Source organism: Esox lucius, chromosome 13 (assembly GCF_011004845.1).
Source record: "Esox lucius isolate fEsoLuc1 chromosome 13, fEsoLuc1.pri, whole genome shotgun sequence".
NCBI classification, from domain to species: Eukaryota; Metazoa; Chordata; class Actinopteri; order Esociformes; family Esocidae; genus Esox; species Esox lucius.
The window spans coordinates 31491599-31518596 of NC_047581.1; the positions used below are offsets into that span (position 1 = coordinate 31491599).

Below are 26998 nucleotides of genomic sequence, written 5' to 3' on the forward strand. Positions count from 1 at the left end.
TCTTTGGTCACTCGTACGGCGGCACTTCCGGTCGGCATTTTGTTCTACGGGAGCAGTCTCTTCGCCGCAACAATCGTCATATTTGTGTCCTTATACAAACGAAATTGGACAGCGATTTATTAATGTCGGTTTAGACCGACAGAAACTCAGCCGAACGAATGGTTCTGTATATACTTCCGTTCAAAAATACAACCGCTTATGACGGAAGAAGGAAGAATCTGCGCGACCCGGATTATTGTTGATTGCTAGCCTAGCTAGCTAACTGGACAGCTAGCTGGCAACTAAACTGAGTTCCGTTGCATTGGAGGAACAGCAAGAAAAGAAAGGGGGAGCCAGAGAGACACGGGACAACCTAGCTACATACAACATTCCCCTCCCTACGTAGCAAAAATCACAAGGTAAATGTTGATGTTGAAAACTATGCACGATGTTCATCATGTTTATAAACCAACTGTCGAAGTCGCGTTGTTTGTTGACGAAGCTAGCTTATCACGTCATGTTCGTCAATAACTACGGTTAGTAGCTTGATAGTTAGTTTGCTAGCTACGCTTTCCTCACTGACTGGGTAGGCCTCGAGCCCGAGTACCAACTAACGTAATAATATCCCAAGCCAATAATTAAGTCGCCTGTCTGATAAACCAGATAGCCAGCTACTGTTAATTGGACTAGTACTAGTTAGCCGTGTAGTTGGTTTCGCGATAACGTTACAATACTAGGCGAGCGCAAGACGTAACTGAACTAGCTTAACTACACAGTACTGTACCTAGCCAGTCAACGATAGTTTACTATTAACTATAGACAGCTATGTTACAGTAGTTAGCTAACGTTAGCGTAATTAAACACCACTGTTGGCTAACTATGTAGCTGTATCTAGATAACGTTAGTTGGCTAATCCCGTCTGCATCAACTACTGTAATGAGAAATAACGTTCGTCAGCTAATTACTGACACAGTAGTACATTAACTGTTCAACGTAAGTTAGTTAACTACGTTCACTGGCTAACGATACGCTAAATTATCCAGATTATTGAAAAGGCTAACTAGCTAGCTATTGACGTTAAAGTAAGTAAAGCTAACTGGCAATATAATAACATCGAGTCGGATAAGTTCTAGCGTTAGAACACAACGGATCGAACCAGTGTTATGAGGATTATTTTACTTTACGAGTCAGGACTGTACAGCTAACACTGTTGCTGTTTGTAAACAGATGTGTACGATTCCTATACAAAAGTATGTCAGTTGATTTTGACAGTGGTCATGCGGGGAAATTGCCAACCCAAAGTGATTCAAACACAATTTGTTTTATCACGTAATATTGATGATACCCCCCAACCACCGCCATCACGATTGTGCATCTGTTCCTTTGTGCTCTTGCCTGTCACTCTCCCAGATGTCAGTAGTATGCGGGCTACGCGTGTCTGTAAATGAGGAAGCTGGGAGAAATGTGTTTTTGTTAGTGTGGCTGTAATAATAATACTCTATTTTTTTTTTTTAACTTGGTATTTAAGTGAATACATAATTTTCTTGAAATACATGTTTGGAGGTGGAGAGCTAGTTTTTTAAATATATACTCTCTATATATGTTGTTTTGGACCATAGAAAGAATGCGTTGAATCACACTAAGTCAATCAAATCAATCAAATGTATTTATAAAGCCCTTTTTACAACAGCAGTTGTAGTACTCACAGTTGAAGTACTCACCACTCCTATAGTAGATTAATTTACATTTCTTAATAGACTATTGTCCAGAACTACCAAACTATGGGACTTTTGTAAGAGACAGACAAACCTGTGACGTTCTGTATTACATTTGTTTTAGGCAGTTAATTTTTGGTCTGATGGGTTTTCTCAGCTCTTGACTGCGAATGCTTGCTAATGAGTGGGTGGCGGTGTATGACTCAACACCTGGGCTAACATTGGCCCATTATTTGAGCTGCTCTGTTGATAATGACAATGCCATGTGTTGTTGACGTGATTAGAATATAGCCTGATATCATTGCAGTTTATTAGCAAACCACCTGAATTCCCACCAAACATCATTAGTTCATCATTAATCCCTGTTAGTTTTAAAACAATCTGCGTCATCTTGCAGATAGTACCTCGCACCAATATTGTTGTCACAATTATTAATAAAAATAAACTCCATATTTGTTTCATTCCCTGCCAGTTTTCTGAAATGTGATAGCTTAAAGTATTTTGTTTTATTGGCTTTAAGAAAATGTTATCCAGCTGTCCTTTGTTCAGGAGTGTCCCTTAGTTAATGGAGTAACCAAAGATGTACAACCCCCGATAGGCTGACTCCAAACAGAACTGTGATTCCTGTCTGTGATTATACATCTACAGAAATGAACCAGCTCCCTGTTGTCGTTTCCTCTGCCAGGGCGAAGGAGATGTGAGGACTTGTCCATCGGCTGCGACCATAAGCAACCTGTGTATCGCCACGCTGCCCTGCCTTCGCCTTCAGCATGAATGGGGATATGCCTCATGTTCCCATCACCACTCTTGCTGGGATCTCTAGCCTTACAGACTGTAAGTCCTCCTGCTCTATTTCGTGTCCACAACAAACCTCCCACTAGGTTAGTCTTTGCCAGCTTATATGCCGTGTGATCGGCGGTTGCAAACCTGGGTTTAATGCTGTAGTTCTTCCGTTTTAGTTCTTCACCCCTGAGTCAAATCATAAAAGCTCAGTAGCCTAGTGGTCAGAGCATCTGACCAGTAACTGAGAGATTGGTAGATTGAATCCCTGAACTGTCATGATGAAAATCTGTCATTTTGTTCCTGAGCAAAACAGTTGCTGTAAATCATGATGTTGGTTTGAAATGGGTGTGCGCTGCTAGGGCACAAATAAAAATTGGGAACCCCTTTGGGTGCCCTGGATTGAGAACCACTTATCTAATGTACCAACGTCCCTCTTCCTGCCTGATCTTGCAGTGTTGAATCAGTTGCCCTTGCCCTCTCCTCTTCCCGCAACAACCACCAAAAGCCTTCTCTACAATGGGAGGATCGCAGAGGAGGTCAGCTGCCTACTGGCCTGCCGGGACGAGAACCTGGTCTCCCAGTTGGCCCACAGTCTCAACCAAGTTTCCACCGAGCACATGTATGTTCAGTTCCACCTTTCGCTCAGCACTCAGTGATTCTTACACACACATTGTGAGCATATGCTCAAAATTGCACTCTTCCTCCCCACGCAGAGAGCTGAAGGACAACCTGGGCAGCGATGAGCCGGAAGGAGACGTCCCTGCCCTGCTGCAGACTGTGCTTTCCAGGAACCCCGGGATCTTCAGGGAGAAAAGTACAGTACAGACACTTTTTATTTGTCATTTGCAATAAGTTATGGCAATGGAATGCTAGGTTTTCCTTCTCCCGACAGTGCAGGTAAAAGTAACAGTAATTATAATTTAAAAATAAAAATGATGACAATCAATAATAACACTATACAAAAAACGCATCAATAACAACTATACAACCGTAGCGCACTGTAAAATTGATAGGTGTGCATGAAATTATATAATTGGTAGATGAGCATGATATAAATTAGCATTTAATACTTCTAACCATACGTTTAAGATCAAGCTCATCCTTATTAGGTGCTTTTTTTAATAGTGTGTTCACTGAAAAGAAGTGTTCACTGTATGTTAAAAGATATTTCTCTGTGCTTTAGTTTAAGATTCTTTCCATAAGGCAATTTTGCATTTTAATGCCCTGAACACTGCACAGCCCTGTTTGGGCCTTGTGAGCTTTTGGTTCACACTACTTGTTTAGATTTCTTTGGGTTTAATTGTTGTTTTCATTTGCAGATGTCATGCAGCAGGCGATGGTGCAACAATACAAATCAATACAGAATTCCATGCATGGCAGCCCCGCGCAGTCAGCAACCTTTCAACAGGCTTCAATGTCCCCCAGTCCATCCAGGTGAGTGATGTCTTTCTGTTACCTGGCCTCTGATATACCCCATCATTTGTCAATACAGAGAAACCTGGGGCATGTTTGTAGGTTCTCTTTAGATGGCTAGCTAATGTATGTTAATACAAGGCAGAGGGGGAAAAAAGCACCATGTTGTTTCACTTAAAACCCAACCTTCCTGTCTCCCTGCCCATCGCAGCCGGGGGTTTGTCTCTCCGCAGGCGAGCTCAGGTAGTCGTTTCATCGCCCAGCAGAACAGTCCGGTTCCCAGCCCATACACTCCACAGAGCCCAGCAGGATTCATGCAGTACCCCCATCCGCCCAGCTACAGTCAACACCAACAGATACAGCAGGGTGAGTTGGGATGGGGTGGTTTTAAGGGCAACGGGTTTGACACCATCGTTCACGCCTGATTATCTTACCCTTTACCGCATGTGTCTGTAAGCCGCGACATTCGCCCTGTGCGAAAAGACAGCTGGAGCAGTCGCTGTGAGCGTATTGCCGTGGCTCAGACGTGTCTGAGTGACAGCTGTCGGCTGTGTGTTGTAGTGTCCGTAGCCAGCCCCATGGTCCCCGGAGGCATGAGGAACATCCACGAAAGCAAGGGACAGATGAGCAATGCCGCCAATCACCATCCGGACAGACATGGCAGCGACGACTACATGAGCATAGTCCACAGGCTGGGGAACGAGGTACCGTCCGCGCTCCCAGACCACAAATGGGCCACGCTTACATCGGCATCACAGTTCTGTTCTTTTGCCCGGGTTTTGAAAATCGGATTTCAAAACCAAAAATCGCGTCACGTCTTTTGCTGGTGATTGAGTGAAACATTGGAATGTCGCTGCTTGTGATAATGCTGCCGTTGATTCTGATTTGAATAGTAATGTAGTCATTCTTTTGTTTATATTTCCTCACTTAATACTGGACAACAACTTCTTAGTGAAAGGTTATAGGTAAGAGTTTAAGCACACTTGTCACTCGCTGTTGTTTGCGTCTGCAGGAGAGTGACCCCTCCTTAAGGAATGCCTCGTTCCCTCTGAGGTCACCTCAGCCTGGGTGCTCACCTGCAGGAAGCGAGGGAACCCCGAAAGGTACTCGTAAACAGGCAACCAGCCGGCACCCCCATTCGCTGTGACTCTTAACTCCAACTTGTTTCCTGGCTGCCCACTTTCCTTTCACACCTCATGCTGATTCCTGGTTGAGATTGCCTTTTCCCAACTGTTTCTTTTTTATTTAAATATTAATGCCCTCCTCGTGGGCGAGACAAAATGTTTTTGTCCCCTTTGCCTGAGCATCTTTTAAAACTAACGTAACTTTTTTTAAAGCTGGCTCTCGGCCGCCTCTCAGCCTTCCGTCTCCTCCGCCGTACGCGTCCCCCCCGGACGGCCCCCCGGACCTGCTCCTGGATTCACCCGACCAGAGAAAGAAACTGCAGCAGCAGAAAAAGAAGCTGGGTAGCAAGGAAGACAAGGACTCTCATGACATCGTCACCTCACCCCCCAAGGACGCCACCAGGCTGACCCTGAAGTTGTCTAGGGTGAAGTCAGAGGAGGACGCCTCTGGTGAGCTGCCCCCCGGCACGGTGAACCAGAGCTCTGACCTAGGCGGAGAGCCAGGGCACCGGCAGGTCCCTGCGCTGCAGAACATGGGGGCTGCTAAGGGGCAGGGAGGCCCTCACTCATCGCCCTATGATGCGGCGGAGCTGGACGCCCTGGCAGAGATTGAGAGGATAGAGTCAGCCAGTGAGAGGGAGCGCTGCTCCAAAGAAGTGCAGGATAAAGGTGTGTATGCTATCAGCCGCCCCACGCGTAAGGACCACACCCCCTCCTCCCCCGCCCCAGTATCGTGTCCAGTAAACTGTCGTGCCCCCCCCCACCCACCCCCGTTGGATTTGGAGCTGGTGCTATGGCTCTAGAATAATGCAAATCTGCCCCCTTTAATAGTTCAATGGATTAATAGTGGATAAAAACACTACATTTTATTGCGCTCAGAGGTATCTGAAGCATGCTCTCTGAAAGAGGTCTTTCTAAAGTTCTCTCTGCAGGAGGTTTTTCTGAAGGAGTTCTTACGAAGGAGTTCTTCAGAAAAGGTCTTTCTAGAAGTGACCTCTGGAAGGGGTCTCGAGAAACTGCCCTACGGAGGGGGTCTTTAAAATCTGCCTTATGGAACGGGTCTTTGTAATGGTGCCCTCTGGAAGAGGTGTCTGTAAAGGTGCCCTCTAGATGAGCTGTCTGTCAATGTGTCTTCTGGAAGAGGACTTCTCTACGCTAAGAGTGTTCTCTGTGTGACTCTAGGAGAAGGGTAATCAATGTAGCACTTTTTGAGAATTTCTCTACAGCCCTGTTAAACTAGGACCATCGAACGTCAGACATTGCCGTCAGCTGTTAAGGAATGACAGCTGCTTAAACTGCTCATTTGCGACAGGGCCAGTGGTATTGTCCAAGCATCAAGAACCGCGGAGGTTACTTTTTTGATGGCTGCCAAGTGCATTTATTCTTTCGTGTTGAGTGAAAATCTGTCAATTTTGGGGGGTTCTTTTGTAGCCGATAGTATGTCGCATTGCATGATGTTGATGACAATGCACTGGAATGCGTGTAGCATAGCTGAAGTGAGAGATCATGCCAGGTTCTAGTCCTCCAAACTTTCTTAAGCCTTTCCCTTGCATCTCATTTCCTCACTTGCATTGCTTTATCTCAGTCTTTGTAAGCTGTCCTCCATGTTTATCTTTTTCCTTATTTAGTTGACTGTGTCCTAGCAGTTATTGACCAATCTTTATGCACCCATACCACCTAAATGTTTACAGTTTAACTTGCGTTTAGGTATTTATTGCTGTGGCTTTTGTTGTTTAATGCTGTCGCGTGCCTTTTTCAATTTCTTTCCAGACAAACCACTGAAGAAACGTAAGCAAGACTCGTTCCCCCTGGAGCCCGGAGCGGGGGGTACCGCGGGGACCACCGGTGCGCCAGGCAGTGGAGGCGGCGGCGGCAATGCTGGCAAACTAACCCCCCAGGAGGCCTCAGCAGCAGGAAACGGAGCTAGCAGACCGGCCCTTATGGTCAGCATCGACTTGCAACAGGCAGGCTGTGCCGACGGCCAGCTCGACCCATGTATAGCTGCTCCCATCCCGGCCCTGGAGGCCCAACGGTGGCCGGAGGAGCCCGCCGAGGGCCCGGCGGCAGAGGGATCCGACACGGCCGGGGTGCTCCGGCTCAAAGCGGACGGTCGACCGGAGGTGATCAAGAACCGCATGGACAAACACGACAGCCACAGGGAGCCGTCCAGACACAGGCATGACGGAAAACAGGACCGGCACCCCGACACGCCCAAGTCCTCGGGGAGAGGAGAACACGGTCGGGACCGGGACAGGGACAAGGAGAGGCGGCACAGAAACGAAGATCGGCGCTCGCCGGAAGAGCGATACCGGCCGGACAGCCCCCGGGTCAAACAGGAGGGCAGAGGGAGTGGCTTTGACCCCAGTGGGCGGCCGCGTGGTGACAGACCCGGCTTCAGGTCCCCCGGCGGGGGAGAGGCGGCCAGGAACCTGCCGGAAGGACACAGACTGCAGCAGCCTGAGAGCAAGGCAGGAGAGTTCCCAGCTTACCTGCTGGGTGGGGCAGGGTCTGGGGCTCTGAGAAACTTTGTGATACCCAAGGTGAAGTGGGACAAGGACGGTAGGCCGGTGGACGTGGCGGAGGGCTGGGGCCAGCCGCGCGTCAAACTGGAGCGACTGGGGGTCGAGGGGCTGGTGGACCACATCAGCAAGAGGCCCAAGCCAGTGGTGGTGTTGCAGAAGCTCTCCTTTGACGAGGTTCAGCGGTTCATCAGGTACAAGGACCGGCATGGCTCCAAGTCGGGCAAGAGCAGGTTCTCCTCGGGCAAGTCCAGCCGAGGTAAGACAGACGTCTTAGCTCTGTGAATTGTTTTTTTTTTAAATCAGACGCAGGTGCCTGTTGCTAGCAAAACCACCTGTGACGGAATGCAGATGTTATTTTGAGGTTTTCCAGGAAATGGTACACGACCACAGGATTTTGCATGTACCCAACTCTGACAACCTTTCCTCGCAGGTGGACTAGATCAGTCGGTGCTGAAAGACCTGCCTCCAGAGCTGCTAGCGGAGATTGAGTCCACAATGCCGCTGTGCGAGAGGGTGAAAATGAACAAGCGCAAGCGGAGTACGGTCAAAGAGAAACCCAAGTACGCCGAGATGGATTCAGACTCTGATGACAATAACTGGGAATGTGAGTAAAATCCCCGTGTTCTCGCGTTACCTGGGAATGTGAGTAAAATCCCCGTGTTCTCGCGTTACCTGGGAATGTGAGCAAAAGACCCATGTTCCCGCGTTACCTGGGAATGTGAGAAAAAGACCCGTGTTCCAGAGTTACCTGGGAATGTGAGTAAAAGAAACGTGTTCCCGCGTTACCTGGGAATGTGAGAAAAAGACCCGTGTTCCCGCGTTACTTGGGAATGTGAGTAAAAGAAACGTGTTCCCGCGTTACTTGGGAATGTGAGTAAAAGAAACGTGTTCCCGCGTTACCTGGGAATGTGAGTAAAAGAAACGTGTTCCCGCGTTACTTGGGAATGTGAGTAAAAGAAACGTGTTCCCGCGTTACCTGGGAATGTGAGTAAAAGACCCGTGTTCCCGCGTTACCTGGGAATGTGAGTAAAACACCTGTGTTCCCGCGTTACCTGGGAATGTGTGTAAAAGACCCGTGTTCCCGCGTTACCTGGGAATGTGAGCAAAAGACCCGTGTTCCCGCGTTACCTGGGAATGTCAGCAAAAGACCCGTGTTCCCGCGTTACCTGGGAATGTCAGCAAAAGACCCGTGTTCCCACGTTACCTGGGAATGTGAGTAAGAGAACCGTGTTCCCGCGTTACCTGGGAATATGAGAAAAAGACCTGTGTTCCCACGTTACCTGGGAATATGAGAAAAAGACCTGTGTTCCCACATTTGCAACTGTGGGCCCAAATATACCGGAGGTTAGGGGTGTGTGGGTGAGATCTGGTCACATGCCCCTTTAGCGTGTGACCAGATGTGTTCCATCTATTCAGCAAAGCTGTCCCACTTCTTAAAACAAAAAAGGAACTACCCTAGGTCTGTCGGCCCACGATTAGAAAGGATGAATGTTTCTACCCCTGGCTGGATTCGTTCTGCGATTTCCTATGTGACAGACTGTCTTTTATCACTATTTAAACAGCGGGTGTTGTTGCTCATGATGCTTGTGTAGTGATGTGGTCTGTTTACTAATGCATTGTTAAACCAATTAGTCGAAACTCCACAGATCTAGAAACTAGTTCCCTATGTTAGCTAACATCCAAACCAACAACAGGTATAACAGGGGCGCTACACTACATTCAACCCGTTTTTAATTAGAACGAGATTACTGTAGATGGCTAGCTAATAGGTGTACAGGAATTAAAACAATGATTCCAATCACTCCCTGACTGGTTCCACTATGCTATGTGAACTACGCTATGTAAATCAAAATCAAGAGGAATGTTTTTGTTGTCGGTACAGTTCATCCATCGCGATATAACCATAAACAATTTTACTTTTGGTTTTCTAAAATGTAACTACAGAAGCTTGTAGCCTGTGAAGTTTTAGTCTGGCTATACAGTACCTATAATGAAAACAATGACTCCAATCACTCCATGTTTGTTTCTTTAGAAAACAATGACTGTTGAATAGCCAACTACTACACTTTAAATCGAAAGCAAGTCGGTGCTTTGTTATATAACCGTAAGGAGTTTTATTTTAGGCTTACTATAACATAGCTACTGAAGCTTGTAGCCAGCAAAGTTTTAGTATATCCTGTTTTATCCGTGGTTGAGGATCGAACACTGGTCGCCTGCATGGCAGTCCACGTCTCTAACCACTACGCTATTTAACAAGGGGTAGTCAGTCAGTAAGAGACATTTGCCGATCTTGGCCGGCTCTGCTTACGCGGTTCCGACAAAAACAGTTTGTGTAAGCTGTACTGATTTCCCTTTGCCTCGGTCCACAGCTGCCAAGAAACGCCAGCGGAAGGACCGGGGGGACAGGGCCTGGGACTGTGAGTCGGAGCGAGAGAGGAGGGGCTCCGGGGAGCACAGGCGGAGTGGGGGCAAGGGCTTCCAGGAGGGACGCAGAGGCTCGGGCAGCCGCTACCGGGACTCGTCTGATGAGTCGCCCCCGCCCAGTATGAGCGACGGTGAGTTTACTTTCCTCTGATGTAGCGTTGACTGAGTTAAGACCGCCCATTTCATCTGCACCCTCCCTTCAGTGCTGTCACAAGCCTGTCAGTGCTGTCACAAGCCTGTCAGTGCTGTCACAAGCCTGTCAGTGCTGTCACAAGCCTGTCAGTGCTGTCACAAGCCTGTCAGTGCTGTCACAAGCCTGTCAGTGCTGTCACAAGCCTGTCAAGTTAGCTGCATGTTTGTAGCCAGGACCTACATTTAAAGCATTCCATATGCGTGTGGATTTTGGAATTGGCGGGTGGAATCTTTACTTCACCAGCCACTTTGGTGGGTTGTCACAGGCTGTGCTATTGAGACCACACACAGCAACAATTTGCGCACTCTAGCCTAGGGAATGTATTTGTTGGCAGCGTAAGATATGTGCCTCAATATCTGAGTGTTTCAGGGCTGTATACATTAGGTTCACGTACTTGGTATTTGTTAATGCTAGTCTGAGTTTACACTGCAACTTCTAGCGAAGACGTCAGATTAAAACATGCTGTTGTGTCCGTGTTCCAGGGTAGCCTTCTGCCTTTTGGGGGCTGCTGAAGATGTTCTTTAATTTGACACAACGTTATTGTTGTGTGATCTGTGTTGTTATACTATTGCCTGAAATAAAATGCTGTTTATCCCTTTCAGTCGCCAGGCAGATGAAGAAGAAAGAGAAGCAGAAAAAGAGGAAAGCGTATGAGCCCAAGCTCACTCACGAGGGTAAATATTTGGAGGTTTACCTTTTGGTTTGCACGTTTCATGGTAGCTGATGTGTAATAATAACAGACCTTGACTTTCGGCCTTCCAGAACTGATGGACTCATCAACATTCAAAAGATTCTCCTCCAGTGTGGACAATGTCCTAGAAAATCTGGAAGATGTTGACTTCACTCAAATGGGTAACATACCAATTTACATGTTATGATGGAATTTCACTAAAAGGATCCAGAGATTATTTTTACTTTCAAATGTATTTTGGTATTGTAGGGAAACAGTTGGGTTAGGGACGCTAACCCTGGTCTCTGACCTGAAAGGCAAACGCTATGAAGTTGTGCCAACAGGATTAACCCACATCGGTGGCACTGTATAATGGTTATGGAATGACTGTCACACAGACTAGGGTTTGAGTCGGAGCCAGGGTGCTTCTCTCACCCACTATATTTATGTCAGGTATTCAGCAGCACCACTGAAAGCCTAAGCCAGCTCCACTTGCAGTCATGGTGTGTTTTTCAGAGGCATAGGTCGAGAGCCTAATGGTTATGCTAAGATGTACTGTACCAACTCTGAGTATTCAAACCTATTCCTATACTGAACTGCTTCAGCTGAAATTGTACTTTCCCATATTTTCTAGGTATTATTTTGCCAAATTTCCCTTTTTTCTTTTCCTTCACTCAAACTCTCTTCACTTTGAATCCCTTGATATGAATCGTTGTAATTTCGACCAAATACAAACTACTAAATTTGCACGGTGAATTATAAAATCTGTCAAAAATAATGAATTTAAAGAATTGTCATAAATATGATGTATTTTTTACAATTGGAAATATTTGAAGAGGGTGATCCATTCCAGAGTAAATTAAAGCATCTCTGTGTAGAATCTTGCCTCTAAACAGTAATGGGAATTGTCTCCTCCTCTTCTTCCCTTACCGAACCAGAGTAGTGTTATCTAGAGCATGGTGGTTGGGGTCGGAAAGATAGTACTCTGAGTGTCTAAAGTGAGTGTAAGGAGATTACAAATCAATGCAAACTGATGAACGGACTGCAGAGAACGTTCAAATAGGGAATGTCTCTGGTCCTCGGATCAGTTTTGTTGAAAAATATTATTTGAAACATTAACTTCAAACATTAACTGCAAATGTCTTCAGTATACTTTTTGCTTCTGTTTAGGCTAGTAGTACAGTAAAAATTCTGCTAATAACCACTTTAAAGGTGTTTGGTCTTACCAAACCTTTGCATTGCACTGTTCTTGTAAAGTTCTATTGCCGTGAGGTGGCCCCACTTCAATATGTCTCTGTAGCTTACCTTCCTATATCAAACTGCCAGCTACAACTGTAGTTATTTTAAACCCAATTTTCCATCCGTAGACGATGACGAGATCCCACAGGAGCTTCTGCTGGGTAAACAGCAGCTGAACGAGCTGGGCAGCGAGTCGGCCAAAATCAAGGCCATGGGCATCACTTGCAGGGTAGGTCTCTTGTTGGCAGCCACCTGGCCTATTCTTTCTTTGGCCTATTCTTTATTCCAATACCTTTCAGAGGCCTCTCTACCACCTTGGATTAAACATGAAATCGATTGATTCTCAGATACCGTCTGATAAGCTGGTGAAGGTTCTGAATATCCTGGAGAAGAACATCCTGGACGGAGCAAAGCTGTCGACGCTCATGAACCACGTGAGTTTCTCCCAATGTTATCACATGGATAACTTAGTCTTTACTAACAACGAGCCTGTGCTCTCTAGCCATTTTGGTGGGTTGATTGGTTGGAACCCTTTTTTCCTGTCTCCCTCCACACACACACACACACACACAGGACAACGACGAGGACGAGGAGAAGCTGTGGCGAGACCTCATCATGGAGCGTGTGACGAAGTCGGCTGACGCCTGCCTGACGGCCCTGAACATCATGACGTCAGCCCGCATGCCCAAGGCGGTCTACATCGAGGACGTGATTGAGAGGGTGCTCCAGTACACCAAGTTCCACCTGCAGAACACCCTGTACCCGCAGTATGACCCCGTGTACCGGGTGGATCCACACGGAGGTCAGCCTGGTTCACGACCGTGTTCTAACCCGACACACCCGCTAAGCCCTGCCCATGATAACCGTGTGGTCGTAAAAACCATCACTATTCACAGTCCGCGGGTCCCTTTGAATTGTATTCTAATTTCATTCTGGGCTTCCAGTCAAAGAAATAAAACACTTCGAAGTGCCCTATGAACGATTGGGATGTCATTTGTTCCACACCTCCACAGGAGGCCTGATGAGCTCCAAGGCCAAGAGGGCCAAGTGCTCCACCCACAAGCAGCGGGTCATCGTCATGCTGTACAACAAGGTGTGTGACATCGTCAGCAACCTCTCAGAGCTGCTGGAGATCCAGCTTCTCACGGACACCACCATCCTTCAGGTATCCAGGCCACTCCCCCTCTGCTCTCAAAACAGCCTCTGGTGTTTGGATCACTGCATTCACAAAACTTGCAAGACCATAGCAGTAATTCTCTCTTTCTCTCATTTTCTCTCCGATCTGTCACTTTCGTTCTCTGTTTCTCTCCTAGATCTCCTCCATGGGCATCACTCCATTCTTTGTGGAGAGTGTCAGTGAGTTGCAGCTTTGTGCTATCAAGCTGGTGACGGCGGTGAGTGTCTTCTCACAGTGTGACCATTTCACTTGGCTTTGGGAGTGTTTATTGACTGGTTTCCATCAGTGTGTTGCCCTTTTTGATCGGTCACCTCACTCCACTCCCTCTGGTTGGGGCAGCTCTAGTCATGATTTGGTCAGAGGAACGTGTCGGGTTGCTAATGATGTTGTCCCCTGTCCATGGCTAGGTTTTTTCCCGTTATGAGAAGCACAGGCAACTAATCCTTGAGGAGATCTTCACCTCCCTGGCCAGACTGCCCACTAGCAAACGCAGCCTCCGCAACTTCAGGTGAGCACAGTCACAACTAGCCCTTAAAATACAGGGAGGATGTGTTTCTGAATGACTAGGTACTACGAGGACAAAACGGCAGGGTCTTGAACTTGTCAAACGGGGTGGCCTTGAGAGCTCCCGCTTTCTAAGCTCCTGCCTCTGGTATACTTATGAGTTTGAATCTAGCCCTCAGTCTTTAACAGCTTACCAGTGCAAAAAGAAAAAAGAGGTCAAGGCCAAGAAGTAGTTAAAAACAAAAAGGCTTTTCTGCCACTGAATGTGCTCTTTCACAGTGCACTAATGAATGCCCTCGTTAGTAGAGGTAGCCAATGGGCTACTCACTGAGAGATGTTGGTCGTGTGTGGCAGGCTGAATAGCTGTGACCAGGACGGCGAGCCGCTCTACATCCAGATGGTGACGGCCCTGGTGCTGCAGCTCATCCAGTGTGTCGTGCACCTCCCCAACGACGGCGACGCCCTGGAGGACGAGTACGACAGGAAGGTGAGGGGAGACGCCGTTCTCCGGACACGACCCGGACCTCTTTAGAGCCGGCTCGGAGACTGGGAGAGGCCTTCAGTGGCAGTCTTCGGTTTAGAGAAGCGAGAGCTGTCCTATGTGTAATTCAGAGTGGTACCATACAGACTGATGTTACCCCCTCTGTCAGGGCTAGTTTATTTTCCTGAATTCCTGCTTGCCTTGGACCAGGTCTGAGATTTCAGAGTTCTGTGTTTGTCTTGAAATAAACACAACCACAGTCCTCCTTTGTTTAACTGTAAATCACGCATATTTTTGAAACTGGGAATCTCAAACTGGCTTTCCTAGTAGTGATTCCTTTTTTTTATATATACATATATAAATAATATCTTCTAGGTGGATGAGGACTTGCTGATCACTAACAACTACGAGACGGCCATGAGGACGGCCCAGAACTTCCTCTCTGTGTTCCTCAAAAAGTACGTTTGTCTTATCTCTGGGGATTTGGCCCAGCCCCCTCATGTCCAGCGCAGGCTGTGGGTATATGGTTAGGGTAATGCCTGCCTAAAGCGCTCTTCTCTCTCCCCCTCCACCTCTTTCTCCTCTCTGCCCTTTCACCCTCCATCTTTCTCCCCCTCCACCCGCATCTCCGTCTGTGTTATGGGGATATCCAGGTGTGGCAGTAAGCAGGGTGAGGAGGACTACCGGCCTCTCTTTGAGAACTTTGTCCAGGACCTGCTCTCCACGGTCAACAAGCCGGAGTGGCCCGCTGCCGAGCTGCTGCTGAGCCTTCTGGGTAGACTACTGGTGAGTCCTGTCGGCCGGCCAGTTGCTGGTTTCATAAAACTCACTCCTACTTGGTGGTCTTTCTCTGTTCCTGTCAAAACCTGGTAACCCCAAACACACGCATGCTTGAAAAACAGGTATGGTACTCCCTCATTGCAGTGTCAGAGCCTTGGCTGTAACACCTCCCGTTCCCTCAGGTTCACCAGTTCAGCAATAAGCAGACGGAGATGGCTCTGAGGGTGGCCTCACTGGACTACCTGGGCACCGTTGCTGCTCGCCTACGCAAAGATGCCGTCACCAGCAAGATGGATCAGTGCTCCATTGACCGCATCCTAAAAGAGGTAGCTAACAGAATGTATTCCATTGCTCTGCAATAGTCAGTGGGGGGGGGGCTGAATGCAGACGTGTCGGCCCCCCACCTAGACTGGCAGAGAGGAGACTGACACAGAACCCTGGGACATTTTGTCTGTCTGCCATATATTCTTTTGCCCATTGGCGTTGCTTCCCATCGCCCACACAGACCCAAGGTGACGACGAAACCCAGAAACTGCAGAAGGCACTACTGGATTACATGGAGGAGAACACGGAGAACGACCCGTCACTGTTGGTGAGTTTGTGGACTGGTGTACCGCTGTGCGCTCGCTGACCCCGCGGAGACACGTGTCAGTTAGTGTCGTGTTTCTTCACTGTGCGTTTCGCCTCCGCCAGTTTGCCAGGAAGTTCTACATAGCCCAGTGGTTCCGTGACACCACCACGGAGGCGGAGAAGGCCATGAAGAGCCGTGACCGGGACGAGGACTCATCGGACGGCCCTGGCCACCACGCCAAGGACATTGAGTCTATTGGGGAGGTCATGCAGCGTGCAGAGGCGCGCAAAAACTTCCTCCGCAAAATCATTAAGACAGCCCCCTCCCAATACACCACCCTCAGGTACTGATGCGCCTGTCTTTTCCTTTTTTTTTCCCCGTCCTATCTCTTTTTTTCTTCCTCAATCAAGGAATAAGTTTGACGATGTCCGTTCATATATCGATGATATCTCAATAATGTTATAAATTGTGTATACCATTTTAAATCCATGAGGCAGCTCGGTTGCACAGCCTGTAGTAATGGCCTGGTGTGAAATAATAAAGCTGTGTTCTCCTGTGTGGTCAGAATGAACTCTGAAACCGTGGACTACGAGGACTCCTGCCTGATCGTCCGTTACTTGGCCTCCATGAGGCCGTTTGCCCAGAGCTTTGATATTTATTTAACCCAGGTATGGAGCCAGGAAACATGGTGCTTTTCATCTATTTTATTGGCTTGTCTTTTTATGGTATGTACTTGAAACTTTTCAAACCCACGTTAAATGTTTGATTTGACCCTGTTGATAATGGCCTGTGTTCACAAAGGCTCTCAGAGTAGGGGGATTGTTATTTCTGGAGTATTACATTGCCAAGCAGCAAACCCAGGTCTCTCTCTGTCTCTAGATTCTCAGAGTCCTAGGCGAGAGTGCCATCGCTGTCCGGACTAAAGCCATGAAATGTCTTTCAGAGGTTGTGGCGGTAGACCCCAGTATTCTGGCCAGGGTAAACATTTTACTTTGTGTGTCTCTTTTCAACCTTGTCCTGTTGCCATGTCTGTATGAACCAAAGCTGCAGCATCGTGCACAAAACTGGACGACTGACATCCAATGCTTCGTTTCCATAATTACCCAATGTCCTTTTTCGGGTTATATTAACAGTGGACCTATTGGCTAAATACTAAAATGTCCTCCTCTCCCGGGCACGCGTGCAGTTGGACATGCAGCGCGGGGTTCACGGCCGTCTGATGGACAACTCGACCAGTGTGCGTGAGGCGGCCGTAGAGCTGCTGGGCCGATTCGTGCTTAGCAGACCCCAGCTAACGGAGCAGTATTACGACATGCTCATCGAGCGGATACTGGTGAGTCCGGCATGCCTTTTCCTCCATCCTGGTTCTTTCGGTGTGTACTTCTGCTGTATCTACAGCATTTAGCCTGCAAGGAATGCAACTGGCATTTCTCTTGAGAGATGCGAGGCCGGATGTGAAGTGGCAAGTACATGCTTTGTTCTTAGTTTCCAGTATTCATTGTGGTTTTTGCACCCAACTGAAAGATTTGGTGGCACAGGTGGAAGTTGTTAGTCTGAAGCCTGACATGTGTGATTTTATTGGACCCATCTTAATGCCATTTCATTTACTGAAAGTTGGTAGCGATTGTAAGTGCCTGAACCTGTCAGTACTGAATTTCTGTCAATAAGCTTGTGGCACTTCGCTGTGATGCGGTTCCATGTCAGATTTGAAATATAACAGATTTTTAGGGCTTGGTGTTTTACCATCCTAGAATGCACTCTAAGGCTTAAAATACAATTATGCATTTTATACCAACCCATGGGACTGAAAACCCACAATCTCAGACATGCAGTCCTCTGGAGAGGTCATGGATAGTTCACTTAATAATAATAATAATAATAAAATGTTGTTGTTGTTGTTGTTGTTGTTATACTGCCACCTATTGGCTAAATAATGTATTGCACTCTATACATTGAGCCCAGTTAAAATGTGCTGCACTTGCCTTTGAAGCTGTAAACTTTTCTGTATTGTTTTTTGTTCTATCTTTTTAGTTAATCGAACTCACCTCCTTACCCTTAATCATTCACTCACTAGACGAAGAGTTTGAATGTACCCTTAATACCTAAGAGGCCTTTAAAAATAATACTTTAAAGCAGTTGTCTTCAAAAGCAGTTGCAGTTAGTGTGTTCATGTCGCCCCTAGATGCTGATCAATCAATGATTTTTATTATTATAATATATTTGTTTAATGCTCCCCAGAGGGAGGCTGCTTGTCTACATGTTTGGCTCACTAACGTACGAACCGCTGCTCTCCCTCAGGACACGGGCATCAGCGTGAGGAAGAGGGTGATAAAGATCCTGCGAGATATCTGTCTGGAGCAGCCGACCTTCAACAAGATCACCGAGATGTGTGTCCGGATGATCCGCCGGGTCAACGACGAGGAGGGCATCAAGGTGAACAGCGTTCTCGCCGTTAGGTGGCAGTGCGGGGAAAGAACGTACTTGAAAACCCAGCTGAGACAGAAATGTAGCGCATAGAAGGGATCTTTTGCCTATCAAAGTTGCTTTTAATGAGAATACGTGGTCTATCTACCAGTTAAGTAGTAGTCTGTGTAGTCACGCCCTACCTCCTCTATGTACGTGAGCAATAAGTGGCTTTGTGTGCGATTCATGAACTTAACTGTCACGCTTTCTCCATGGACAGAAACTGGTTAACGAAACATTCCAGAAGCTGTGGTTCACCCCGACCCCAGCCCACGACAAAGAAACCATGACCCGGAAGATTCTCAACATTACTGACGTGGTGAGTGTCATCAACCCACACTTTATTAACCTTATCTATCCTACATCGACTGTCTTGCTTAGTCTTTACTGTGCTTGATGTTTTCGCAGGTCGCTGCGTGCAAAGACACTGGCTACGATTGGTTTGAGCAGCTCCTCCAAAACGTGAGTGTCAGTGTTGGCGCTCTACCTTCTGTCATGCTCCTTAAACTGCATCTCCCTGTCAGGTGCTATTGGAACGCGTCTCTGTTAGGTGCTTTTTGGGGCTACTGACTTCCTGGTCTTTCTGTTCCTGTCTTGCATCAGCTGTTGAAGTCAGAGGAGGATGCGGCCTATAAACCAGCCAAGAAGGCTTGTGTGCAGCTCGTGGACAATCTGGTAGAGCACATCCTGAAGTACGAAGAGTCTCTTGCAGGTATTTTTCTTTCTAACTGCAGAGGAGTCTTTAAAGGGATCAGTGATACTGAAGTACTGCCAATACCTCAATATGAAAAATACCACTTATTACAAACCATCCCTTGTTTTAGAACCCACCGTGGCCCCTAAAACAAGCTGTGAGCACATTTTGTACATAACGTGATTCTGGTCCCCTTTCAGAAAATAAAGGGGTGAACTCAACCCGCCTGGTGTCCTGCATCACCACCCTGTTTCTGTTCAGCAAGATCCGGGCCCAGCTCATGGTCAAACACGCCATGACCATGCAACCCTACCTCACTACCAAGTGCAACGTAAGGTTTTAATTGGTATATTTATAGAGGATACGTGAAGAGTGTTATTGACTATATTCATGGAGTATTAATTACTACATCTGTGGAGTGTTAATGAATATATGGAGTATTTATAGCGTATTAATCACTCAGTATGGAGTATTAGTTACTATATATATATGGAGGATTTATAGAGTATTAATTACTGTATGGCATATTAATGACTATATGGAGTAGTAATTTACTAAATATATGGAGTATTAATGGAGTATTACTGACTATTTATGGAGTATTAATGCTTTGTGGTGGTGCAGAATGCCAGTGACTTCATGGTGATCTGCAACGTGGCTAAGATGCTGGAGCTGGTGATTCCACTGATGGAGCACCCCAGCGAGACCTTCCTCACCACCATAGAGGAAGACCTAATGAAACTCATTATCAAATACGGCATGACGGTTCGTACACTCCTTGTGTTCTCAACCTCGAAATTTGCTACATAATTTTTACCCAAATTCCCAGGTATGCAAGCTTCTGGTTGGAAAATCTGAGAACTGTTGGGAACCTTTATGGAATACTGTAACTCTAAAAATGAGCTCTGGCTTTGACTGGATGGCACTATATTCGTTCTGAACAACTGGACTGGCCTTTTCCCTCTCTCAGGTCGTCCAGCACTGCGTAAGCTGCCTTGGCGCTGTGGTGAACAAGGTGACCCACAACTATAAGTTTGTGTGGTCTTGCTTCAACAGATACTACGGTAAATGAACAATACTCCCAACTCCTCTCCGTATGTCTACGATATTTGTCTTCCGTGGCCCCCGACGTTTATTTGATTTGACAATTCAACCACATGTGCAGACGCATCACATAATATCGAGTCAAACAGAAAGGAGGAAGAAAACTCTGGTTGTGCTGTGTGCAGGTGCTTTGACCAAGCTGAAGACGCAGCACCAGGAAGACCCCAACAGTACCAGTCTGGCTGCCAACAAGCCGGCGCTCCTGCGCTCGCTCTTCACCGTGGGCGCGCTCTGTCGCCACTTTGAGTTTGACCTGGAGGAGTTCAAGGGCAGCACCAAGGTAAGGGACTCCTCAAGTCAAGACCCGCTGGAACGCCACAGGTGACTCGGCACACCACCAAAGAAAATGTCTAGACATCCTAACTCTGGCTTTAAAGTGGCCAGCACGGTTCAACCACGTCGAATGCAGTCTCTTTGTGCCGTTTGCTCCAGGTTGTGATCAAGGAGCGAGTGCTGGAGCTGCTGCTGTACTTCACCAAACACGAGGATGAGGAGGTGCAGAGCAAGGCCATCATCGGTTTGGGTAAGACACCAGCCGCGGCCCCTGCCAGCCTGCCCGGCAGTCAGCCCTGTTTGTCTGACCCACTGTGGCTCAACCAGGGCCTCCGTTCACCATGTAACGGGCCCTACGGTTCACATGCGCTGCCTCGGGCGAGGGTTCAGATCCTGGCCCTGGACCTCTTTAGGGGACCCCCCACCCCCACCCCCCCTCTGTTTTCCCCCAATGTGTCAGAACAATACTGCCTGGAAATGAATTTTGTAAAATGTGTGGTAGTAATGCTGCTGTTGTTCCTCATTCTCTACACCTGAATATTGTGCCTAACCAGCAGGCTTATCACAGGGCGGATAGTGTTTTGCCCAAAGTGTGAATTAAAATACACCCCTGGTGTTCCGTTGGGTTTCCAGGCTTCCTGGTGATCATGCACCCCAGCCAAATGTTTGTCCCGGAGGTGAAGACCCTGTACAACGGCATCCTGGCTGACAGGAACACCTCAGTCAATCTGAAGATCCAGATTCTGAAGAACCTGCAGACCTACCTCCAGGAGGAGGACTCTCGCATGCAGGAGGCTGACCAGCAGTGTGAGTTACCGCTGTTTTTGGGACCTTCCAGAGCACAGGGAGAAACAGAATCGCTCAGATTCATACGCGCTACTGTGGAAGCAACGATTCGACCATGCAAAACATCAAAGCTTTATAGCGTTCTAGATTGCCACTTTAATATGATTCCCAAAATCCCGCGATGAGCATTTGTAAACCGGTCTACGGTCCTGCAGGGAAGAAGCTGTCCAAGCAGGAGGACCTGAAGGAGATGGGCGACATCTCGTCCGGCATGAGCAGCTCCATCATGCAGCTGTACCTGAAGCAGGTGCTGGAGGCCTTCTTCCACACCCAGTCCAGCGTGCGCCACTTTGCTCTGAACGTCATCGCGCTCACCCTCAACCAGGGCCTCATCCATCCCGTGCAGGTAAACAATGCTTGTTTGAAATAAAATAAGCACATTTTTGTCTGTGCAGTTTTGCCCTAACCACTGAAACCTCCGACTGACTGGGGATCCCCGGGAATGAGTCTTGTGCCAATGTGTCGAATCCCTTCCCTACTCCAGTGTGTACCGTACCTAATCGCCATGGGAACAGACCCCGAACCCGGCATGAGGAACAAGGCCGACCAGCAGCTGGTGGAGATCGACAAGAAGTACACTGGATTCATTCACGTGAGTTCATTTCCCATGTCCTTGGACCTTAGTCCTGCTCCTATGTCAGTTCATACCCCATGTCCTTGGACCTTAGTCCTGCTCCTATGTCACTTCATACCCCATGTCCTTGGACCTTAGTCCTGCTCCTATGTCAGTTCATACCCCATGTCCTTGGACCTTAGTCCTGCTCCTACATCAGTTAATTCCCTTAGTTGTGCGCCTACGTGAAGCACCATATTGGGGTGTCCATGTTGCAGTTTGGGGTAGATGTCAAATGGGTTACCAGCCGTTTCTTTACAGATGAAGGCTGTGGCTGGGATGAAGATGTCCTACCAAGTGCAGCAGGCCATCATGGCATCCCGCAAGAACATCATCCGGGGCTTCCGTCAGGACGAGACGACCTCTGCCCTCTGCGCCCACCTCTACTCCATGGTCCGGGGGAACCGGCAGCACCGGCGAGCATTCCTCATCTCCCTACTCAACCTGTTTGACGACAGCTCGGTAAATCTCTGTGGCAGCCTCACCTCTAAATCAATCCGATATTTGCTAGCAAGTTTATGTCATGCTGATGTCTTACACAGCACTTCCTTGTAAAAAATAAATAATTATTGGTATTCTGATTTCAGACTTTGTGTGAAATAAGGTTTATTATAAGGGCACTGTGTAGAATCCTCCTTATGTTTATTTATTTATAATGTTTATCTCCGGGACTCTGAAGAATTTTGTAGAAAGATAATTAACTTCAGATGTCTACAAATAGATTTTGCTCGCATGCTTGCCGGTAGTACTGTAAAAATCTTAAATGAAGCCCCTTTTAAAGAAAACAAAGCCCGTTGTAAAAATGCTTTATCCTGATTGTTGGTTTTGCCTCTTGTGGCTCTGCAGAAGACGGACGTGAACATGCTGCTGTTCATAGCAGACAACCTGGCCTGTTTCCCCTACCAGAGTCAGGAGGAGCCCCTCTTCATCATGCACCACATAGACATCACCCTTTCCGTGTCTGGCAGCAACCTGCTACAGACCTTCAAAGAGGTGAGCACAAGGGATGATTGGGGACTTCCTGTTTTTTGGGGGGTGTGGCCACTAGGTCTTAAAGGGACAGTTCACCTCTATTAGAACTGCAGATTGGTGCATGGACTCGGTTTGGCAGGAATCCATAGTTTGGTTTCACTTTCAAAATGCTAGAAATTGGTGGCAAAAATCCCAACCCAGTCTGCAAACTATTGTTAGAATTTTGTAAATGTTTTAGCACAATGTCCAAGTGTATGAAAAAGTGGTACCAGAACTTGTGTTGAATGTCTCATCAATATGGTGCCATTATTATAACTTTTACACATCATGTTCAAATCATATAATGCTATTTGCATGATTGTGAAATACATAGTGAATACACAGCTTGGAATGAATCTGATTTGCTTAAAGTAGTACTTAGTACATTAGGATCATTAGTTAATGGGCTCAAGGCTTGGGGTTCGGGGGAGGGATTTACTGAACTCAAGAGGCCTTGTTGATGCTGCTGGGAAAAAACACACACACAAACACAATATCACATGAAAACACACGCTAAAAGTTATTAAATAAACTTGAACACACACGTTCACTGTGTACCAATTTACATTTCACAGAAACAGACACAAACAGTTGGTTCATCAGTGTCCGTCACTCATTTTCTACCAAATACATTCTCTCCACAGTCTCTGCTGAAGGAGCCACGGCGGCGCGAGCACAAACCTCAAAAGGAGCACCCGTTGAACTACAGCTCTGGCGGTGAGGAGGACGAAGAAGACAAGGGGGAGAACGGCAACACTTCTGGGGGCGACAGACACTCGATCTCTGAGGACGAAGAGGAGGAGGTAGTGCGGCATCCTAAGAAACCACGAAGGCCGGCAGCCGTGGAGGACCCCAGCTCGGATTCGGACCTGGAAGACCTGGATGTGGAAGACGTGGACCGGGTGATGCGGCGGCTGCCTGAGAACGCCACGCCCCTCCTGGATTTTGCCAACGCCTCGCAGGGCATCCTGCTGCTTCTCGTGCTCAAGCAGCACCTGAAAAACCTGTACGGCTTCTCAGACAGGTAAATAAAACAGAAGGGATGGTTACAGGGGCATGGCAACATTACATGCCTGCTAAGGTTCATGGACGGACCTGGGTTCAAATACTTTTCAGAAACCTGACGGGTTCAAATACTGTTTAATATGAAAAACCTGGCAGAGGGCAAGTGCTCCCAAATATATGTTAAGAACAAATGAATCAAGGTTGTCTCTCTTGGAGGTATTATTCATTCATTCATTCATTCATTCATGGATTTGAGGAAACCAGACTCAGTCTAATGAAAATCCTCTAGTGTCCCTTTTAACGTGGCTATATATGTGTGCAATGGACAGCTCATTCTCTTTATCATTGTTTGCAGCAAAATCCAGAAGTATTCACAGACGGAGTCAGCCAAGGTGTACGACAAGGCGGTGAACCGGAAAACCAACGTCCACTTCAAGCCCAGGCAGACCATTGACTTCCTGACCAATGACTGGGCCCATGTGGTCCTCACTCACGACATCAAGACCCGGATAGTCAAGCAGTACCTGGACGTAAGTGTTGCCGCTTGCAGGCCCAGGGCGTTAACACAAACTGACGTTATGTTCCAGTTGTTTTCAGAATGTGTCCAATTCATCGCCAAGTCACCGCTGCTTGAAATGATAAAAAAATCTACATTAGTGTTTTAGTCACTTAACAGATCTTCTTAAGCGACCAACAGTTAGTACATTCATGCTGAGATGAGGTGAAACAATGTCAGTATTGGTCAGTGACATGATCCTAGAAGTCTTCAGCACAGCGTTATAAATGATGCGCCTTTGTTTACCCCAACGGGGCTTGATATTATGGGATTAGAATATGCTCCGGATGTTGAAGAGAAATAATTTGAATACATTTGGTCAACTCAGTATTACCTGATAACCCCCTGCGCCCCCGTGTCCCCACCTGATAACCCCCTGCGCCCCCGTGTCCCCACCTGATAACCCCCTGCGCCCCCGTGTCCCCACCTGATAACCCCCTGCGCCCCCGTGTCCCCACCTGATAACCCCCTGCGCCCCCGTGTCCCCACCTGATAACCCCCTGCGCCCCCGTGTCCCCACCTGATAACCCCCTGCGCCCCCGTGTCCCCACCTGATAACCCCCTGCGCCCCCGTGTCCCCACCTGATAACCCCCTGCGCCCCCGTGTCCCCACCTGATAACCCCCTGCGCCCCCGTGTCCCCACCTGATAACCCCCTGCGCCCCCGTGTCCCCACCTGATAACCCCCTGCGCCCCCGTGTCCCCACTAGTTCAAGACCCTGATGGAGCACTTGGACCCGGATGAAGAGGATGAGGAGGGGGACGCGGCACAGGCCAGTGCCAACATCCGAAACAAAGCCATAAATGCACTGCTGGGAGGGGCGGGGCCAGGTCATGGTGCGGGGCATCTTGCCCCGGTGGAGTACGATGAGGAGGATGAGAGCGACGGGGATGAGAGGAACCCTGGGGTGAGGTCCACAGTCCAGCTCTTCCTTTATTTGCATTCATTTTTAAGTATATGCAAAGCATCCTACATGCATCACTTTCAACCACATTTGGTTGTGTTATTGACTTTTACACCATAGTGACAAAGTGAAAAGTTGTTTTTAGAAAGTTGTGCCAATTCACTGAAAATAGAAAACCTGAAATATCCAATGCATGTGAGTATTCAGACCCTTGGCCATGACACACACGACTGAACTCAGATGGGTCCCATTTCCTTTGGTTGTGCATGCGATGTCTGGAGAACTTAACGGGAGTTCACCTGTAGAACATTCAGTTGATTTGACATGATTATGTAGGACACACTCTTCCTATGAGGATGCTTCTCAGTGGCAGAGACTGGTCAGGAGGACCAAACATTTTGGGATAAGGATATTTTAAAACAGAGAGGTCCTTGAAGCAAACCAGGAAACCAGACTAAGCTGAAGAGTTCTTAATATTTAGCATGACAATGAACCAAAGCACAGAGCCAAGACAACTCTGCAGTGGCTTTGGGACACGTCTGTGAATGTCCTTGGCCGAGTTACTTCAGAGTTTTCCCCATATTCATAGTGGTCCAATAATTTCAGTGGGCACTTTATTGGTCAAGAATTAACACTATATATCACAGAAGTGGAAAATTGTTTGATGTAGCTGTCCTTGATAGCTTTTTTCCCCTCCCCAAGCCCTCCCCGGGGTTAGAGCTTGACTGTAACTGCCTCTCTTTGTGTCCTTCAGTCCTCTCGGCGGTCGAGGCGTTCAGGGGACCTCGCAGACCCTGGGAACATGAACGAGACCGTGGACTCAATGGATGTCATAGCCATCCACTGCCCCAAGTACAAGGACCGGCCCCAGATCGCGCGGGTCATCCAGAAGATCAGCACAGGCTACACCGTCCACTGGATGGCCGGTTCCTACACGGGTCCCTGGGCTGATGCCAAGAAACGGGACGGACGCAAAACAGTGCCTTGGGTGGACACTATCAAGGAGTCTGACATAATTTACAAAAAAATCCCTTTGACCAGTAACCACAAACTGAGTAGCAAGGTGGCGCAGACTTTACGGTCACTGTACGCTGCCAAGGACGGAACTTCCAGCTAATGAACCCTGTGTCGAACGAAACCCCCTATTTCTACGTTCTTCAACCCCTTTACCGCCAAACCAGAGGGAAATGTTACAAAAACATTGTGTGGGAGGCTCTTTCGCTGTTGTGCAGCAGAACCTAGTTGTTTCATTTCTACTCCCACTGTATTATAGGTTTAACACGACAACTCAAAATGTTTATATCTCCAGAAAAAAGTCTGTAAAGAAAAAAAAAGAATAAAACCTTATGTGAATGTTGGAAATTAGTCCTTTTGATGGTCTTATTAAAAGTGTTTTTTGAATTGAGACTGGCACCGGATGGCTTTGTTTAGCTTAGATCCAATTTATTTTAGTATCGTTTTGAATTATCCATGCTGTACAATGGCACAGTGTTCTGGATATAATTTATTTCAAACGATGCATGCAGTTTGGCCTACTTGCAGGAAGATATTTTGTAGATTTTGTTGTATTAGGTCAGCCTAGTCATAAGAGAACAATGGGATCCCAGTTTCTCTGGTGAAGCAAATTCTGCAATAAATTTTCTATTTCTCTTTTGTCAGTTGTCTTGATAAAGTGTTAAATACTCTTTGCTTTGTAAACTCCAACTTCTGCTCTGTGTGCTGCCTGGGACAATTTTAAAACGTAACAACACGCATTTAAAATGTAAGGCAACCGGGGTGATACAAAATAAGACTAATTCCGTTGATCAGTGAAGCAGCCCAGCAAACTGTAGACCGCTGAGATGTGTATTGTATATATTTTTTTATTAGCAGTAATATGCGTTACAACGGTAGACGTGGCTATTTTGCTATTGATGGAATTGTCAGTTTATTGAAAAACTAATCTAATTGAAAA

The 26998-nt window shown here is 47.3% G+C and overlaps 1 protein-coding gene across 3 annotated transcripts; it reads left to right on the forward strand.

Annotated features, from left to right (window-relative positions):
- On the forward strand, nucleotides 1-26449 carry nipbla (NIPBL cohesin loading factor a). Of its 3 annotated transcripts, none has more exons than XM_010877025.4 (47): nucleotides 1-398; nucleotides 2343-2528; nucleotides 2931-3096; nucleotides 3191-3291; nucleotides 3797-3911; nucleotides 4102-4256; nucleotides 4452-4594; nucleotides 4903-4993; nucleotides 5228-5683; nucleotides 6785-7792; nucleotides 7967-8140; nucleotides 9906-10091; nucleotides 10756-10827; nucleotides 10916-11005; nucleotides 12191-12291; nucleotides 12410-12496; nucleotides 12636-12864; nucleotides 13076-13227; nucleotides 13376-13456; nucleotides 13647-13747; nucleotides 14098-14230; nucleotides 14600-14682; nucleotides 14878-15010; nucleotides 15187-15330; nucleotides 15510-15596; nucleotides 15698-15918; nucleotides 16141-16243; nucleotides 16455-16553; nucleotides 16762-16908; nucleotides 17874-18008; nucleotides 18259-18357; nucleotides 18447-18500; nucleotides 18642-18750; nucleotides 18933-19063; nucleotides 19357-19497; nucleotides 19703-19796; nucleotides 19962-20116; nucleotides 20269-20359; nucleotides 20743-20916; nucleotides 21111-21301; nucleotides 21440-21547; nucleotides 21830-22030; nucleotides 22415-22561; nucleotides 23224-23603; nucleotides 23940-24114; nucleotides 24850-25047; nucleotides 25799-26449. In XM_010877025.4, the coding sequence occupies exons 2-47, from the start codon at nucleotides 2465-2467 to the stop codon at nucleotides 26159-26161; spliced, it is 7668 nt and encodes a 2555-aa protein (XP_010875327.3). In that variant the 5' UTR covers nucleotides 1-398; nucleotides 2343-2464; the 3' UTR covers nucleotides 26162-26449. The 3 variants fall into 3 exon arrangements, with proteins under 3 accessions (XP_010875327.3, XP_010875329.3, XP_010875330.3); XM_010877027.4 differs by having other exon boundaries at nucleotides 2380-2528; XM_010877028.4 differs by lacking the exon at nucleotides 5228-5683 and having other exon boundaries at nucleotides 2-398.
- Nucleotides 26450-26998: the final 549 nt, after the last annotated feature.